This window comes from Kryptolebias marmoratus, linkage group LG14 (assembly GCF_001649575.2).
Source record: "Kryptolebias marmoratus isolate JLee-2015 linkage group LG14, ASM164957v2, whole genome shotgun sequence".
Taxonomy (NCBI): Eukaryota; Metazoa; Chordata; class Actinopteri; order Cyprinodontiformes; family Rivulidae; genus Kryptolebias; species Kryptolebias marmoratus.
The window spans coordinates 20,133,869-20,152,249 of NC_051443.1; the positions used below are offsets into that span (position 1 = coordinate 20,133,869).

Below are 18,381 nucleotides of genomic sequence, written 5' to 3' on the forward strand. Positions count from 1 at the left end.
AATCCGTGACCTTCTTTTTGTAAGAGCTGGTTGGGTCCCTCTTTAAGGTCTCATAGGTGGTGCTGTCACTCAGTAATGTTGATATTTTTTCCTGGTACTCAGAAGTGTTAAGGATTACTGTACATCTTCCTTTGTCAGCTGGTAAAATGGTGATGTTCTGGTCCCGGAAATTTGGAAACTGTCACGGAAAAATAAGATTTACTGATAGGTTGACTGAGATGTCTTCATTAGGAGGCAAGAGAATTGTCACGTATCGTATATGTCTGTTCACAGTTTGACGCCAGGTCATAGTGCTCTCGAAGTGATGCAGCTTTCCAATTATCACGAGACTGATGGCTTTGTTGTCTTACTGATGAACTTTGTTCAAAAAGGCACCCTGACAATCTTGGGTTAGACAGATTCTGCCACTTGGAAGTTTTTCATCTGTGGGATTTTCTGCTTGACATTTCTTTGCTAATAAATTGATAAAAATCAACAAGCTGGGTCTACATGTCTCACCACTATTTCTGCCGTGACAAATGGCGGGATTCCTCGCATGTTTTTTTGCACCCAAGCTGAGATAGAAGTTTATAGCAGGAGCAGACAAAAGCCTCCCCTACAAGAAAAGGGTTGAGAAGGCCTCAGCACACGGGGGAGAGGAGCTGTAATCCCAATTCTACAAGGCAGTTGTAAGGTGAAACGCTTAGTTCTGGGTCTTCCTGTCCCCCTTACTATTTGTGCCATGACAGAAGTTCTTACTTGTTTAGGGTTAGATAAGTGGCAGTGGAAAAGAGCAATGTTTGTCATGGATGTACCCTGGGCACTTTTCCAGTTTTTTTCCATTTTCTATTTATGTTGTCTTCTTCCTAAATATTTATTCTGCTTTATGTGTCTAACCTTTATGTAATACTCAAACTATAGCGGCAGTCATACCTCAAAAAATGCAGCCAGCCATTCTTTGACAACACTTTTATTCAGAGCACAATATTCGTGCAATTATATGCTGAATAGCCATAATGTTACCTGCTTGAGTTTTGCTTTTGTATGCTGTAGAGCTACGTCGCATGCTCAGGTAGCTTCCAAGCTGCGTTTTTGCAGCTTACAATACATCTATACCAGCTCTTTGGTGCAAATCAGTGTAAAGTATAGTGTTCTATATCCTGCAATATTCTTAAACCTGCCTTATGAAGAGCAGTGAGTGCGAGCAGTAAGTCTTAGTGTGACAGTGAGCACTGTGCTGCGTCAAAATAATCTGTGTGGTGCTTATGTTTTACACTCATTTCTTTAATTAATCCATTTGAATTGCTGCTGTGTTGATCTGGCACTTAAATATCCAAATAATAGTTTCTTCTCATGCAAATGTGAGTCTGGATTAAGTACAAAAACCTAACCTTAGCGTTAATGTACAATATTACAGTCAGGATTTTAATCTGGTACTTTATAAAATCTAACTAATTTGCATTCTTTATTCAATAATATATGTGGGTTTTTTTGTTAACTGTCTTAGCATAATGGCACATCGCATCTCTGCCACAGCAGATGATTTAAACTCCGTCTCTGTTTATGTATGGGATATTTGTATTTCTCTGGCTTGACCCGGCAGCAGTAAGAAGGTCCGGCTGTCTCTCAAGCTCTTGCTGTTGTGTTCTCATCAGTCTATCCACGCTGTTTGTTTTCCTTCCCCTGTGCCTCTGTTTAATAGGAAACTGATTCAAATCATGTCTTTGCTGGCTGACCTCATGTCAAGATGTGCTGTGGCAAGGCTGAGTAAGTGCAGGAGGGGGATACAGAGGTAGAGCGGCACAAGGTGAGGGAAGAAGGTGAGAGTGAACGCTTTGCAAAGCCAAGGAAGAATTTATTGTACTCCTAGTGGGGAGGCGGATATAGTCATGTTTGTTCATTATTCTGTTGTTTTCTTGCATTTCTTCTCAATCGTTGATTGTTAAAATTTAAAACACATTAAGCTGATAGTTTTATGTAAACCTGGAAGTAAAACTTTAGGCCTGGCTTTGAGTGCCAATGACTAGCATTTGTTGGCTCAAAAAGTGGCAGTTAAAAATGTTTTACAGAGAAAAGTTGTTGTGTTGAGCTTGAATTTATGTTACTAAGCAGGAAACCTGTTTAACAATGGAAAACATAAAACAAAATGGTTGCAGGAACTTATAAAACCAGTCTGGCAGCAGACATGGCTTGGAACACCTTCTCAGTTGGCATTATAAGACACCCCAGGAGGTGCAGCGACTGACCTGCCATTCTGCCTTGTTCTGAAAAGACCGTACATCTGTTTTTAGAAGGCGGATATCAAGTTATGTCAATAAGAACATGGGACACCCTTTGTATGTGCTCACCAGTGCCATTGACGCAGCTCATGCATGACTTCCATCTCCATGCTGCTGCTCACTCTCGTGTTGTGTGAAATCACAGTCAGTGGTCTGTTTGATGATTACAAGGCTGAGCAACAGAAAGCTCCCTTCAGCGTAAACTGATGTTAAGACTCAAGAGACCTTCTTTTGTTTCCCTTTGTCATCTTTCTTCTCTAACTTACCTTTTTGTGAGTATTTTACCCATCTGTTCGTGCCTTAATTTTTCGTCTTTGTGTCTCTGAGCCATGGGGAGTGCTATATGAAGTTCGGTTTTGACAGCTTCCCTGACAGCCAGATTGATGACAGAGTTTGGAATTCTTGTCAGAGTAAAAGTCATGACCTTGCTCCACGTACACAAATACACACCACAGCCTGGTACCAGTTTCTAATAAACAGCCTGAAGGCCAAACACATGTTGGTCAGTTCTTAAAAATCTTTGTTCTAACCTTCAGTTTTAGTCTTTATGTTCTGTATCCACAACTTTTACAGTCGTACTCTCACTTCCTTGTCAAAAGAAGGTCACAGTTTTTTATTACTCTCAAAGTAGACACTGGATATTTGTGAGCTGTTACAATGTTGAATACAATGGTGATTCTGAAGGATTCTTGTGGATAAGACTGACTGCCAATGGGGTTTGAAGCTAAACTCTAATGCACAATTAATTAATGCATTGTACTGTGTCTGAGCATTAAAATAAATCTAGTTTCCAAAGTCCTTAAAAAATCCATTTGGTCGGCACGCTTGTTCATCGGTCATTTATGTTTTTAGCCTGCTGTTGTGAACTTTTTTTGGGGGGGGGGTTTCATTGCTATGTGCAAAAAGCAGATTGGAAGGGTTTTGTTCTTAATTCTTAAAGTCAGTCAGGGAGATAGCCAATTCACAAGCTGATTGAAAGGGAGCTGCAGCACAAGACTCATCATTAAGATTGCTGTCATTTTGCAAATTTATACTAAAGCTGGAGGCACGCTAAAAGCACATGCTGAGTCAGCATTACGTCACATTTTTCTTTTTGTTTTGGTTCTGAGTAAAGGGGTAAAAAAGTAGGAGGAGAGCAAAAGTAACACATGCACTTACAGTGCAATCTTTCTATGAGAAGGGTTTTGCTTTCTTCAAGGAACTAAAACCAATTTGCATGCATTAATGAAGAGCCAGAAGCCTACAATGATCCAAATGCTGTATTTATGCATGGAACTGTTTATGCACAGAAATCTTGACATTCTCATCTGCTGCACAGCTTCATTTTAACAGTGAAGCCTCGACATGCCTCCTGCACGTCCTTCAAAATAAATGTAAAAACAAGAACCTCAGAAGCAAACTCTTGACAAGTTGGTCGACTCTGTTGTTCTTCAGCTCTGCTCCATAACCCTGACAAGAAGTGAAAATAATTTTTATTTGTGGCCATTGTCAGATAAAAAGCCCGCTAAATGGCAACACGCTTGGTAGAGTGTTTTGTGAATGTTTCCTTTTCATCCGGGACACGATAACATCGGAATTTAGACATTGTTTTGTGTTGTCATTTTTTGTGTTTCTGAAAGAACATGTTATGTTGGGTTTTTTTTTTTTGCAAACTGACACACTTTTCCTGAAGTCTTAACAGCTCTGTTTATAGCAGCTTGTTTTAGGTGGCAGAGCGAGCCACTCCAATCAACTCCACTCGCTCCTCTTACCCTTTAGAAGCCTCTTTAGGGATTGGTGGTATCGCTTTGTGCTACCACGCCAACACAAATTAGAACAAAAAACTACGCTGAATAACCTCTGAAGCATGTCATTAAAATATCAGAGATCATATGGAACGAAGCTCACACTAGCACACACAGAAAACACAGCTCAACATATCATATTGAGAAGAAAATATTTGACTAGAAATTTCATTTTCAGATACTTTTACATTTCCCTCATTTTAAGATTATCTTTAGACAGTTGGTGCTAATTCCTTTTTAGGCACCAGCCTGTCTTGAATAATAAACTAAGCCACTGACAAAAACTTTGAATTAATGAAATGAACTTTAAAGTTTCTAACCACGTCTTTTCAATTTTAACGCAATTAGAAAATCATCTCACCAAAGGAAAAATGTTGCATTTGCTAATTTTGATGTTAAAAAGCATTGGATAAACTCCCATCAGAGCTTCAGTAGCTCCACTTCTTTCTTAAGTTAGAAAAAATAAATAAATCTTTTGCTACATTTTATTTACCCCTGAAGTTGAAACTCAGATCTGGGAACAACATCAGACCCAGCCTATTTGTGCTCCAGTTGCAGGTCAGAAAACCCGTCGGATTTGCTAATTGTTGTGTTCAATGACCAGGCTAACTAATAAAGGCTGAACGTTTCTGTGTGTGAGACTGAATTACTGAGATATAAGCTGACAGAAGTGTAAATAAAAATGTATTACTTCATCTGTCACAACGCTTCATGTGTAAGGAAGCCATATTGGTTTTGAGGTCAGGAATCTCTGACTTTCCAAGTCAGTGTTTTGACTTTGGGCGACATTCTAGCGGATTTTTCTGACTTGAAACTTAGAAATTCTGAATTCAGAGTACAAAATCGAATGTACCATTTATGAATGGAACTCTGTTGTTAATAAAAGTAAAAAAAAAAAAAAAAAAAAAAAAAGCAAAACAATCAAGACTTCCTTGAATGTGCTCATCAAGCATGTGTGGAAGTTGTGGGTGAAGACAGAAAGAAACTGGAAGGATGAGATGATTCTAGTGGGTCTGTGACTGAACAGAATCTTGGAAATGCTGATATTATTTGTTTGACATACTTTCAGACCCAAACAGGTTCTGGTTATGTAACGTCAGCGACATTGAGCTTGTATTTAGTATTTTAATCACAGCAAAAAACACGTTTATTTTTTAATCTCTTCTTTAAGAATACATGAAAATTAGAGTCTCAGCCATTCCCATTTGGCCCTGCTTTTAGCTAATCACAGAACTGGAGAGAAGAAAAACATACATCGTGGTTTCTAACTCTGGATAACAGCAATAGGTTTTCCGTCTCCTTAAGCTACATTTCTATTCTTCTTTCACTTAAGAAATTTAATCAAACATGGCCTCTTGTGTTATTTAATTTACCAGCAGTCAAATGTTCCAAGCCAGCTTTGGCATCAATAGTGTCTCACAGTGCCTCATTGATCTTTGAATTTAGATAATAATGTGGGTTTATGTGTGACATTAACCGTTGTGACGTGCCTTGTTGCATAAAGTACTGCACACAATCCAGTGTTTTTAGATGAGCTCAAACAAAAACTATAATTGTAAATAAATTTATGAACTGGAAAGCAAGAGCTGCTTTCAGTTTCCTGTCAAGAAAGTCTTACATTCATCGTCTTTACCCATTGCAGACTTTCTTTTTCTTCTTTCTTTTTTTGCAGTAACAGGGTTTTGAAGTAAAGGTTTTTTTTTGTTTTTTTTTACTTTTAGGGTTTAGGTCTGGTGTGTTGAACCGATGCTGAATCTAAGTGAGGGCTGTTTTCGTTTACCTGACCCCCTGCTCCTGTTTCCCAGTGAGATTTTGGAGACTCCCATGAAAATTTAACCGCAATCAATATCAGTATTTAGTGCACACCCAGCTGGAAGATTCTTTATGCTGACATATCATCCAGTCACTGAGAGGTGGATTGCTTTTGAACTTTTAAAGTGCTTAGGCAGAACCTCATCAGCAACGCCTGTCCCAGAACTACAAACCAAAAGAGCCAGGCCGCACCTACAGTAAACTAAATGTCAGCTGAATGAAGAGTTTGTTCTGAAATCTGCAGAAAATGTTGTTTTTTATGACCACCCACTTTTCTCTAATGTGGATTTGTTGTCTTTTATGTGTGTGTGTGTGTGTGTGTGTGCGGGTGTTTAGCTTTTCTTGTTTTTTACCTTTTAATCATTCATTTTTTCACCTCCCATCTTTTGTACCACCTGGCATGAACACAAATTCTAAAAGCACCATCGTCATCATCATCCTTATCACACTGACAGTTGTTTTAGTTTTATTAGTGAATGTTGGAGGGTTGTCTCCCTGATATTAATCATATAATAAAAAAAGAAAATATATGAGATCTTGATTAAATATGGGGCTTCCACAGAACCTAATAGTGCTAAAGTGCTGATGAGGTTCAGCGCAAGTCCAAAAAGTTGTTATATGTTTGACATCTAATCATTTTTATCCATTAAATCATATTGTACATACAGATGTACACACGCTTCTGTATTAAGTTTCTTTTGTTTTGATAAAGTCCTGTTGTTTCTGAATTTTCAAGAAGTTATAGTTTTAACAAAATTCTGCCACAGTCTTTTGTTTCTTCAACTCCAAAAACACATAAGACTAAGAAGTTAAAGAGGGCAAATAGCAACAACACTCAAGTCAGTTGTTTTGTTAATGGAACGCTGCATGTTTTTGTTTCCAGGAGAAAATCTTTGCCATCCTTTTGGATTTTCGAATTCAGGTCTGATAAGTGGTAATTAAAAAGAAAAAAAAAGTAATGAAAAAATCAATTTTGCCAGACTTTGTGTGCTGTAACTTTGAGGAGGTTAATAGTTTTGATTTTGACAAAATAAACGAGTAACTTCATCAAATAATCAGCGACTACCTATGAAAGAACAGTTTGCAGCCGACTTTTTTTTTTCTTTGTACAAACCCGCTATAGGTTCCCACATGGAGTTGCTTAAATATGATTTGCAAGAAAAAGCTAAATCAGTTTAATCAACATAACAAATGAGTTTGTTTTTTTCTACCTTTATTAAAAATCCTGTTTAGGCTATGACTTGTTTTGGCATGTTAAAAAAGCAGCTTTAAATGGGCCAACATTAGGAACAATTACATTTTATCCTGTTATATTACCGTCTGGTTTGTGGCTAACTGGGGATCTGACTGAAGAGAGCACTGTCAATGATATTTATGTCAACCATTATTTTCCTGGTAAAACACCTGAATAAAATATTGTAGCTGTGATGAAAACCCACTGAGACATAAACAAAGGGCCTAATCCAATAAAAAAGCACTGACCTGATTGTAGCTCCAGGTTTTGTGCATCATTCACTCCCTCTACCTGCTCCTTCTTAGCATTGTAATCTCAAAGTAAATCCACTAATTATATGCTGTCAGTGGCTTAATTTACAGATTAGGCTGCAAAAGCCTTTTTAAAAGTGTACCTTTTATTTACCTTGAAATGTTTCAGTGCAAGAAAAGCTCCTACCTAACTGATAATTACTCAGGCTTTGTCAGAATGCTGTTTTTTGTCAAAATGATTGTGTTATTTGTTGTTTCTAAAAATATCCTAGGAAATGGTGGACTGTTAGAAATGTTTCCATCCTCACTTTCTGTGAGGAAATGTAAAAAATGACCCAAAACACTTTGAACTACACCCGGCCGGTACGCGGCGCTTTAACGTTGCCACGAAAGTACACCAGAAACAGAAAGCAAGATGTGGGGCATGCACAAAGAAAGTGACATAATGGATATGAACCTTAGACATGACGAGAAGAAAAGGACGAGGATGATGAATACAAGAGAAAAACCTTGCTTTTTGTGTGAACTAATGACATTGTGCTTTGTGTCACACTGAATTACTAAACCTTTCCTATTTCACACATTTTTAAAATGTGTTGCTTTTTGGTATTGTTGAAGGAGAAGCTCAAAAAAGTGATAAAAGTAATTTTTTGGCCTTAGCTTTTTTGATGTAATAGTGGGGATTTTGCTCTGCTCTATGTAATGTTCATCAGCCTTGTCTGCTCATTGAAGGTACAGTTTATAAAGGTTGCTGTAGTTAAACAACTGGCATCTGCAACACAAGTGTAAACATGTAATCTGTCGTTGTTGTTGTTGTTGTTACGTCTGTCACGCTTAGAGTTGCAGGTAGGTAGGAGGTGTGACTATGACTCATTGTTACCAAAAGGTTGTGTTTTGGCTGTTTTCATGAAAATGCAAAAGTAGCAGTCCAAGATTGTTTTTATTTACCTCTGGAATCTGTGTTTTTTTTTTTTAAATACAGTTTCAGGGCTCCTAAAACACTTTTTTTCTGTTAGCTAGAACAATAAGAAGCATTTACATGTTCACAAAATGCAATTCCTGATTGGACAGGGCTTCAGTTTCACTATTATTTTCTGTTTTAGATATGTTTGCCATGGAAAAAGACAGCTAATTTTTTTGCCAAGATTTGGTTCAGTTTAATTCATTATGTAAACAGCTACATACAGACACAAAGCTACAAACTGTAAACATGAACAGAGGTCAGACCTTTGGAGTACTTTGTGCTTGAAATGTGAAAAAAAAAAAAAGCTCTGTTTCTGTTGTTTCTCTCTCAGGACTGGCTGAGTAAGTTCGGCTACCTCCCTCCTCCCGACCCGGTCACCGGCCAGCTGCAGACCAAGGAGGCCCTGACCAAGGCCATCAAAGCCATGCAGAAGTTTGGAGGGCTGAGGGAGACCGGCGTCTTGGGTATGTGGTACAGACAGACGCAGCACTGTGACTTTACTGTATCGAGCTGGAGAAGAAAATATCAGCATTAAAATATAATGCAATTCTCCCAAGACAAACACAGAGAGTGGTATTAGAAGGACCTGAATCAATATCACAGAGACACAACACTGAGAGGTAATATTTATTTCACATTTATTTATCGGGTGGTATTACATTGCACAGCTGTCTACCCACCACGAGACACCTTGGAAACATAAATCACAGTTTCTGTCACACACAGAGAAAGGAATGACAATACCTCTATGAGCCTACTGTATGTGATTGATGATGCTTGTATGTGTGAAACAGAACAGTGTATTGATTAGTGTGCGTTCTACTATTCTCTTTCGTGCACCGCGCTCATAATTTCCTGCAGCTCATGTTGGCAGTCTCTTACTTGTACGCACCACAGTCCTCCTCCGCAAACAGCATCATTCGTTATCTCACACGTGCAATATTGGAAAGTAGAGCACAGCGCCATGTGTGAGGAGTTTACAAGAGCTGTGTGTTTGCGGGCAAATGAGTCGTACCGGTTGACCCAAACAGCAGTATGTGTGAGAGCATCATTGAACATGTGAGTGGGTGTCTTACAGAGCATGTAATTTTTATGCCGTAATTGTCTTCTTAAAGCCTCCTGCATGCAAATATACTATACAAGTGAACCTGAGTTGCTGTGTTCTGATGTGGTTCTTTTAAAATGTGTGTTTGCGTGTTAGCGAATTTTCTTTTTGTTGAAAAGAAAATTAGAATTGTTGTTCTGGCAGTTTCATTTTATTACTTGCATGATAATTATCTCTCCTCACCTTCGCCGTCCTTCAGACCAAGCCACGCTCGGTCTAATGAAAACACCCAGATGCTCTCTGCCAGATGTCTCTGACGCCGATGCGACGACAGGGCGCAGGAAACGGAGCCTGAACCCGCAGAACAAATGGAATAAGAGGCATCTCTCCTGGAGGTAGGGGGAAATTAAGACGTGCTAAACACAACACCTAAAAATAGAAACAAGGCAGTATCCAGAATCTGCACACGCCGTGAATTCTACTGGGACTGCGGCTGGAGTTAGCTCTTATCTCGAACACTTATTCATAGTTTTGACAGTGAGAAGCATCTTGCTGATGCAGGGCAACCAAATAACAAGCTATCACTCACTCGTGTTCATGCTCATTTTCACTCTAGAAAGCACAAGTAGCCTCATTCAGGCATTCACAAACATAAACATGAGTTCTGCAAGTAAATAATCTTGCTGCTTCAGGAGCGATATTTTCAGTCACCACGCTGTATCTTTATCGCCAGTCGTCGAATGAACCAGCGGAGAGATTTGAATGAAACGTTCAGAAAGTAGTCACTGGATGTACCAAACTGCTGGGCTATTTTGAGAAGGACCAAGTGGATTCTGCCTTAAGACAAGTCCAATTTTAAAACCTTTCTGGTGATTTGAGGAGACACTATTTACACACCATCAGTTTCACTTTACACACCTATTCCAGCAGTAAAATTGTAATAAGTGTTTCAGAAAGTGCTAAAGCTATGTTGATGCCACTATTTGTACTATCAATTAACAACAGAATTTTATGTAACTGACAGCAGTGTAAAGGTTCATTAAAAAAACTGCTTTAAAGTTGTTTTAAGACAGCAGTAATTCACTTTGGCTTTGGCCCCATTCGGATAGCTTTTAACTCACCAAACTAGCCAGAATTAAACTCTGTTTCTCCAAACTCAGGTCATTCAACGAGCTATTTACAGCAGGTAAGATATTCATTTCTTCGTAACCTTTTGACAGAACCCCATTTCAGAAGATCTGAACCATCACTTTAAAAACATCAGGAGCACTCCTTCAAGGATACATGATTATTTGGTACAAGAAGGTAAAAAATACAGTGCAACACTGAAAAACAGCATGCTTGGTACAGGTAGGAAACAAAATCATCTACTATAGGTAAAATATATCCAATTCGTCTCAAAAGGCTCCAGATTCCAAACAAATAAAATAAGCAAACAGTATATAAGTATTGTTTTACTCTTATAAGAAGAAGAAATGAAAACTGCAGATGATTGCATCAGTCAGTACACCGTCTGTGCAATTATAGAAAACAGGTTTTAATGAGAGTTTAGCAATTACTTTTTTTTTTCCACTCCATCTTCATAACTGACGATAGATTAGATAGGTTTTGTGACAATGGAAATCTTTTGGTTTCGTGATTAATTTTGCTGAGAGTATTGTGTGAGCGAGGCCTGCTGGTTACAATTAACATAAACATACAGCAAGAAATTAAAAAATATCATTTTAGAAGTTTTGGGGAAATGAGGAAAATGTTTGAAGTCAACATGAAATAAAATTGCAAGAAGTCTGCATTTGTTCTGTTTGTGTTCAGTGGAAGATGTTGGGTGTTTTAGGATGGTTGAGTTATTTCTCTACTGTGCCCCCTAGTGGAATCTTTCACTTCCTTGGTGCGTTTGCTAGTAATTGAGCAATAAGGCTCATGACGCAGTCAGATGTGTATGCAAATGTGTTCCTAAATAGAAAATAAATGCACTATTAGCTTGTGTAGTGTTCGTAGTGAGACACGGTGAAGTCTACAGAACGGTGGCATACGAGCTGATTAACATAAGCGGCATCAGGGGTGTTTTAACATGTAGATGATCTGCTGTGAAGTGGTGTTTCTGCCAGTTTGTGTAATCTCTGTCTATCCTTGCATCAGGAATCCGCTCAGGAGACAAACATATAGGCACTCAGAAGCAAATGTAAACATCAGACGGGAAAAAAATTGTAGTTGTACTTATGCACATCCACAGAGAGGAACATGGAAATATAAACACACCCACAGAAAGTCTTTGTAGAGGAGACAGAGCTTCTTTGGCAGCCATAACTTTTGATAAAATCTGCAGCATTCAGAATATCTGATGCTCAGATGGTGTTTATGAAGACAGGGAGTTTACTTTGTAAGACGTTTACCGTTGTTTGTACAAGAGTCCTGAATATGAGAAGCTGTTGTTAGTAACAAAATGGATTGAAATAATGACACTTCATTAAATATTGAAGGGGTTGGTACATGTTGGTGAAGTTACTCCTCAGTCACAACAGCAGGAATGATAACAGGATTTTGCTTTTAAATAACAAAAAATCAAAGTAATTAGATTTTTTTCTTTTGTGTGTGGTGACCACGAAATTAACAGTTAAAGACAGTTTGACACCACGGTAAAAGATGGTGTAAAGTTTTGTGTAACTTAAAAAAAAAACAAAAAAAACTTTAAAACATAGCACAGTAAAATGCAGCATAGTGAGAGAAAAAGCTGATACAAAGGCATGTGTGTGTGGGTGTGTGTGTGTGTTCACATGTCTGTTACAAAATATCTCATGGCCCTCTGGGCAGATTTTAATGACACTTTCGGAAAGTAATTATTGGATGTACATCTTCAACTGGGTTGAGTCAACCCATTTCAAAATGGCCACCACACTTAACGTTAGCCAACACAAAAATAGATATGGCTTGGTCAATTTTGCAGATACTAAGCTGAAATTGGATGTGGTGGTTGCTGAGAATCATTCACAACATACTCACAGTGTGGCATCTAGGAATATTGCATGAGATTGCAAACATGAACATTATTTTCAAGGTTTGACCTAAACGACTATAACCCCATCGTTCCTCATCATGGGATGTTGATAGTCGAAAACTCTGGCATTAAGGGCGGCGGGTGATGTTCATTGCTAGACCTTTTCTTTTTTTCTAGAGTTGTTGAGCTAAATCAGGATCTTAACACGCTTATTTTAAAAAAGCTACTCTTCCACACTATACAGTCAAGTTTCTCATTTATTATATCCCGAACTGAACCATGGTTTACAAATATGTTGCGTTAAAGAGTAGCTGAAACTACTGAGACTACACATCAAAGCTAAAGAGTTGTCTCCAGTGGCTTTTTACAGAGGAATGGAGGTTTAAGTCTGAGCTTCAGGGTGGGCCAAATGCCAGACTAATAAAGACAAATCTAAAAAGAGCCAAGATAACCTACCAAAGGTGTGGCCGGTTGCAGGAGGCAGATAAGTGCTTCCCCTGCAGCAAGGCAATGCTACATTAGCTTGTTATATTGAGGCTCATCAGCCTGGAGCCAATCTCCTGTAAGCTGCAGTTACCAATAAAATTCCCATGCCTTCACACTTCAATTAACATGTGTGCCCTTTTTTAAAAAAGTAATTCATGCACATATTTAGACACTTCATAATGGAAATAAAAAATAATGCGAGTCATAGAGCATGATAAAACTGCAGTGGTGCAGGAGCCTCATATCCCGACTGCTTTATGCTTCATTTTAAGCTGTTTAACCTGGGCTGATGCAACCCGCCAAGGTGAGATGAGATGAGGAGACTAATAGATCCAAGGTAGGACAGAAGGAAAGCAAACTCAAGTAGCGATAAAGCAGGACATATGGGCGCTGGAGGATTGAAGAAACAGGTCGATGAGCAGGAACCTTCAGCTGACTGGAGGGCTGTTGGAGCTGTAGGCTGAGTTCTGGGTTAGAGCACAGAAAAAAAGTATTGAAGAGCCTGAACTGAGAACAGATGATGAAGATCACAAGGTCAGAGGATGGAAATTATGCCCTGTTTAAAAGTTTTAGCACCAAAAAAAACTTTTTTTCTACTGTACTTCTTTTCCTGATTATTGGTACTACCTATAAACTTTAGCACGAGAAAGATACTTTGAAGAGGGGTTCTGTGAAAAGATTATGAATAATAAAAATCATGATTCTTCCAACAACCTCAGTTTAGAGGAACGAAGTTTCACTCTGACCAGATTGATGAGGTAACAACTAGTCCAAGTGGAGCAAAGACCAAAGTGGACTTCTGCCATCTTAAAATAACTCTAATCGTAAAGGTTTCGTAGTGGTTTGTGAAAACGCAATTTTGTAAACTTTCACATTATTGTCAGTTTCACAGTACACAGTTATTGGAACTAAAATATCATGATATTCCAAATGGAATTGCCCTTTATCGTACAAAAATGCTACAGCTAGCTGCTGTTGCTGCTATATGAGCTTGCAAAAAAATTGTCTTAGGTGTGTGTGCAATACTGACAGAGGATGTAAAAGTTTAGAAAAGCATTCACAAGAATCACTTTAAAATTTTGGAGACTGAAGTTGTTTTAAAGGGGTAGTCTGGACTATTCCTTGGCCTTGCTCCTACTTTGACTGGCCGTTAGCTCTTCACTCTGGTCAAAATTAAACACTATTTATTGAAAGTGAGATCGTTCCAAGAACTTTCTGTAACAGGTAAGATAGTATTTGTTCACGACCTCTCTACAGACCTCCGCTTTGAATTACTGATATAATGGTTTCTGCTTTGTCCCACAGAGATGCTGCTGTTTCTGGTTTATTTATTTTCAAATATTGGTTGGATTACTCAAAACTTTATGTTCAAATAGATGTGATTACATATATATATATATATATATATATATATATATATATATATATATATATATATATATATATATATATATATATATATATATATATATCTTTGATGGAAGTAAAAGTGAGTAAATAATAGTATAAAATAACAATATACATGGTCTGTTTGATTCTAAAAGTTACACTTCCTCTGCAGTCAACTCTCTACTTGGCTACATTAAAGCTATATCACTCCTGGCTGGCATTGGGCATAAATCGAGGAGAATCATCCAGCACTGATTTCCAGGGATCTACGTCTGGCTCATCCAGCCAGACTCTGCCGAGCAGAGTAAGCATTTTCAGCAGCTGCTCAGACGGCGAGAGTGATGAGTTCACTGGGATGAATCACCTGTCACCAGGGGCAGGATAGTTGGGGCTTACTGAAAACAAATTACCTGGAGACTCTATCCCTGTGGCACGGCCTTGTTGAAATAATCCCCGGCACCACCGCGGGCTCTCAGTCAGAGGTTCAAACAATTTTTGAGGGCGTCAGGATGTGATTGCGTGAGGCGCCCCTCGTTTGGTCTCAACTGACCTGGAAAAAGAGGTGGCCGCCGTCCAACGCTGCGCGCTGTAGCGGAGCGATGAAGTCAACATCTGCTGCAGGAGAGCGGATGCACGCCGCTGTGGGAGTCTGCTGCTGACAAACAGCAACATTTAGCTTTTTATGACTCAATCTCTGCTTCTCTACGTCTTAGAACTGCCAACCAACTGTCAGTGTCCTGACCTACACACAACCCCCAGCTCGGATTTCTGAAATAAGTTTTTCTTTATTATTTTCAGTATAGTGGAAGCTGCTTCTCTACTTGTACACCAGAATAACAGTGTTTTCTTAAAAACAAACAAGCAAATAAAAACCTATCACTCTGGAGCTCCTGACAAATGGAAAGCACATTTATTTAGCTTTTCTTATAATCATATGGCACACCATACAGAGGGTTTTGAAACCATTTTTCAGATCTTTACCTTTGAACGTGGGAAACTTATTACAACTATCATTTGCATGATAATAACGTCACAATGAATCACAATCACTGAGTTACTCATCCTCCTGTTAGCAACTAGAATCTAATTGACCCTACCAAACACAAAAATAGATTTAACTCAGTCTGTTTTACAGTTATTGAGCTGAACCTTTGTGTGGGAGTAGCTGAGAGTCATCTCCAACATACTCAGAGAACTACACCTGTAGGTGTCAGCCTTTGTTTGTTTTATGTCACGAACCACTTGATGTTTTTTTAATGAACCTCTCACAAAGTAACCATTAGATGTACAACTGTTTAACTTTCGAAGCCAGCCTGGTTCAAGATAGCTGCCACGACTAATCAATCTCAACCAACACAAAAGCAGTGATGCTTCATTGCTGTAACAGATCACAGGAGATCACACATAACGTCATTTACAAGGTTTGACCAAAATGGCTGTGCCTCTGTCCCTTTCCATCATCAGATGATCTCAGTCTAAAACTCTGGCATGAAAGGGGCAGGCGATATGCATCCCTGCAAGCAATGCTAGGCCTTTAATTAAATAAGAATTTAAAATCTCAGTATTTCTACTTTATATGTGGCTTAAACGTAAATTTGTCCATGTGCTTTCACATTTGAAATGGCTTGGAACAATCAGTTATTAAAGATACACAGGCAGTGAAACAGTTACTTTCACAGTTTCACAAAGAAACTCAAATAAAATTTGAATTCTTTGTCCTTATATTACACGATAGACAAGCTTCAAACGCCTCTCTTCCAATATTTGTAACTTTTCAGGATTTTTCTTCAAGAAAATCAATAACTTGCAAGCTTCAATTCCTCTGAATCGTATCAACTTTTTTAATAGGTGAACATTTTACAAATTATACATGACTTCAGCACAAGTACCTCTTAAAGAACTCATGGAAGTTCACTCATTTCTACTAACTCTACATGTAGCTTTGAACTGTAAAAATGAAAAGAAATGTTTCTGAAACATAAATCTATCATTAATCTAATCTGTGTTTCTATGAAGCAAGGCTTCAAAGAAAGAGCCTACAGTCTAATATATTTTAATTAGATGTTATTTAATGTAATAATTGATCACATATTTATTTTATTAAGGATTGTATTTGATTCAAATGCAATTTAAACTTCAAACTGGAGTAGACTGTGGTGTTTTTGGCAAAGTTTTTCGGCTTAAACTGACAGAACTCTGACTTGTCCACAATGTTGTCGACACACGCCAACACAGATGCTAAATTGGCAGCAACGAGGAGAAGTTGTGATTCTGTTGCACGTTGCTTTGCTCACATGCACAGAGGCGAAGGCAGGAGAAGGATCATGTAGTGAGCTAAAAAAAAAAGAGCTTCAGACACAAAATAAGTAATCCTTCCCCTAAATCAAACCATTGAACACAGTGAAGAGTAATTGGCTAAAAAAGTCTGAAAACTCCCTCTGGGTTTTTCTAACTTTACAGACAGTGGAGATAAAAACAATTCTCTGAATTTTCTTTTCCTTGATCTCCATAAGTGCTTGTTTTCTTTGCCTGGTCGTAAAAGTCAAGGATGTTACAAGACTCTTTATTTTTATACTGTTTAGAAAACTTTACAATAGTTTGAGTCTATTTTCGATTTATAAACTCTGCATGCGTCATATGTAGCCTCAAATTCAATCTCCCAAGTTTTTATGAGCCACATCCATTCTTTTTGTTTATTATTCATGATTGCTGTCTCAAGTTTTAACGTTTTATGCTGCTCCTGTTTTGACAGGTGATAAATAAACGCTGGAATAATTTAATTGATCGTTACTCATTTTCGTTTGGAGCTTCTGAGTGCTATAAGCAATAATTCACTAATGCAGACACATAACTGTGCCCTAAATGAGAGGGGTTTAACTTTTAATTTGCTTTTCAAAAAAAAAGTTGCCGTTAATGGGACACTCTGCACTTTATTATCTCCTTTTGGAGCAAATCAGGTTAGGTGGTATAAAAGACACAAAATGTCCTGTATAACAAGAAGACGTATATAAATGGCCCAGAGAGAGGACATGTGCACAAGGTCAAGATCATCAAGATGGAGGGGTAAAGGACAGAGAGGGAAAGTTTTGACGCCTCTAACTTTCAGGAATTAAAGGCCTGGTATTCCCTGAAGCGATTCATATTGCCCACCACCTTTCAAACACGAGTTTTAGCCATTTTGGTCAAATATGAGACATCCTGCAATATCTTGAGTGATGTGATCTTGCATGTTCTGTTAGCGGTTGGTGTTTTTTTGTGACCACATCAGATTTTAGCTCATTATCTGTAAAGTGCACTGAGATATAGCCATTTTTGTGCAGACTTCGATCAGTTAGCTGCGATGGCCATCTTGATTTGGTTTGACTCCAGATGTGCATCCAGTGATCACCTGTCTGTGCATTGGAACATCAAACGAACACACACACCATAGCGACACCAACTTGTATATTTCATCTTTCCTCCAATTTTTCCTTTCTTAGTCCCATCGGCTTTTAGCAACATCCCCCTCGTTCCCCTTCATCCCGTTCCCTCCTTTTCAGTCCTCTGTTTGTGAAGCTCCACAGTGAAAGACCCACCGTCTGTCCAGGCCTGCCAGCTCAGTAGTGTCAGGGTGTTCTTTGGTGTAAGCAGTTCTTTATGAAGGTATTAAATCTGATTGATGTGGAAGCGTCCGACAGCACACTCTGTTCTCAGATATTTATTTGTAAGTCAATGATGCGCGCTCTTGAAGCCCTGTTGCTGCCGAGCGGCCCTCCAGCCACAGAGCTGCTGACGTCCCCCGCTTCACGCTGCAGCCAAAATCTTCTGCTTCTGCACTTTTTCCTTTTTGTTGACCGAACCGTGCTTGCTAATGCGCTTATCGGTCCATTACTGCTCCTAAATCATGATTTAAAAAAAAAAAAAAGTCGAGTAAATAGTCATTGAGGCTGCAGTTACAAAACCCTCATCTTAATCCACATCAGGCTTATTCTTTTAGAGATGATTTGGGAAAAGCATCCATTAATTCACCTTGTGCTTCTGTTGCTGCTCTTAGAAACTTGACTCCAGTTTTAGTTGTTTTGTTGTTCTTGTTGTTTCTTTTCCAGTAAGCTGACAACAGATGCTCACAGCCAAAGTTAAAGTTTAACGAGTATGGATGCACAAATGTTCGGCTTTGACCTCGT

The 18,381-nt window shown here is 38.6% G+C and overlaps 1 protein-coding gene across 1 annotated transcript in view; it reads left to right on the forward strand.

Moving 5' to 3' along the window:
* LOC108232540 (matrix metalloproteinase-17) overlaps positions 1–18,381 on the forward strand; it is an 89,444-nt gene that overhangs the window by 41,344 nt on the left and 29,719 nt on the right. Inside the window, exons 2-3 of the mRNA XM_017410418.2 lie at positions 8,635–8,767; positions 9,608–9,743. Coding sequence (XP_017265907.1) covers positions 8,635–8,767; positions 9,608–9,743 — 269 coding nt within the window. The remainder of the gene's footprint in view (positions 1–8,634; positions 8,768–9,607; positions 9,744–18,381) is intronic.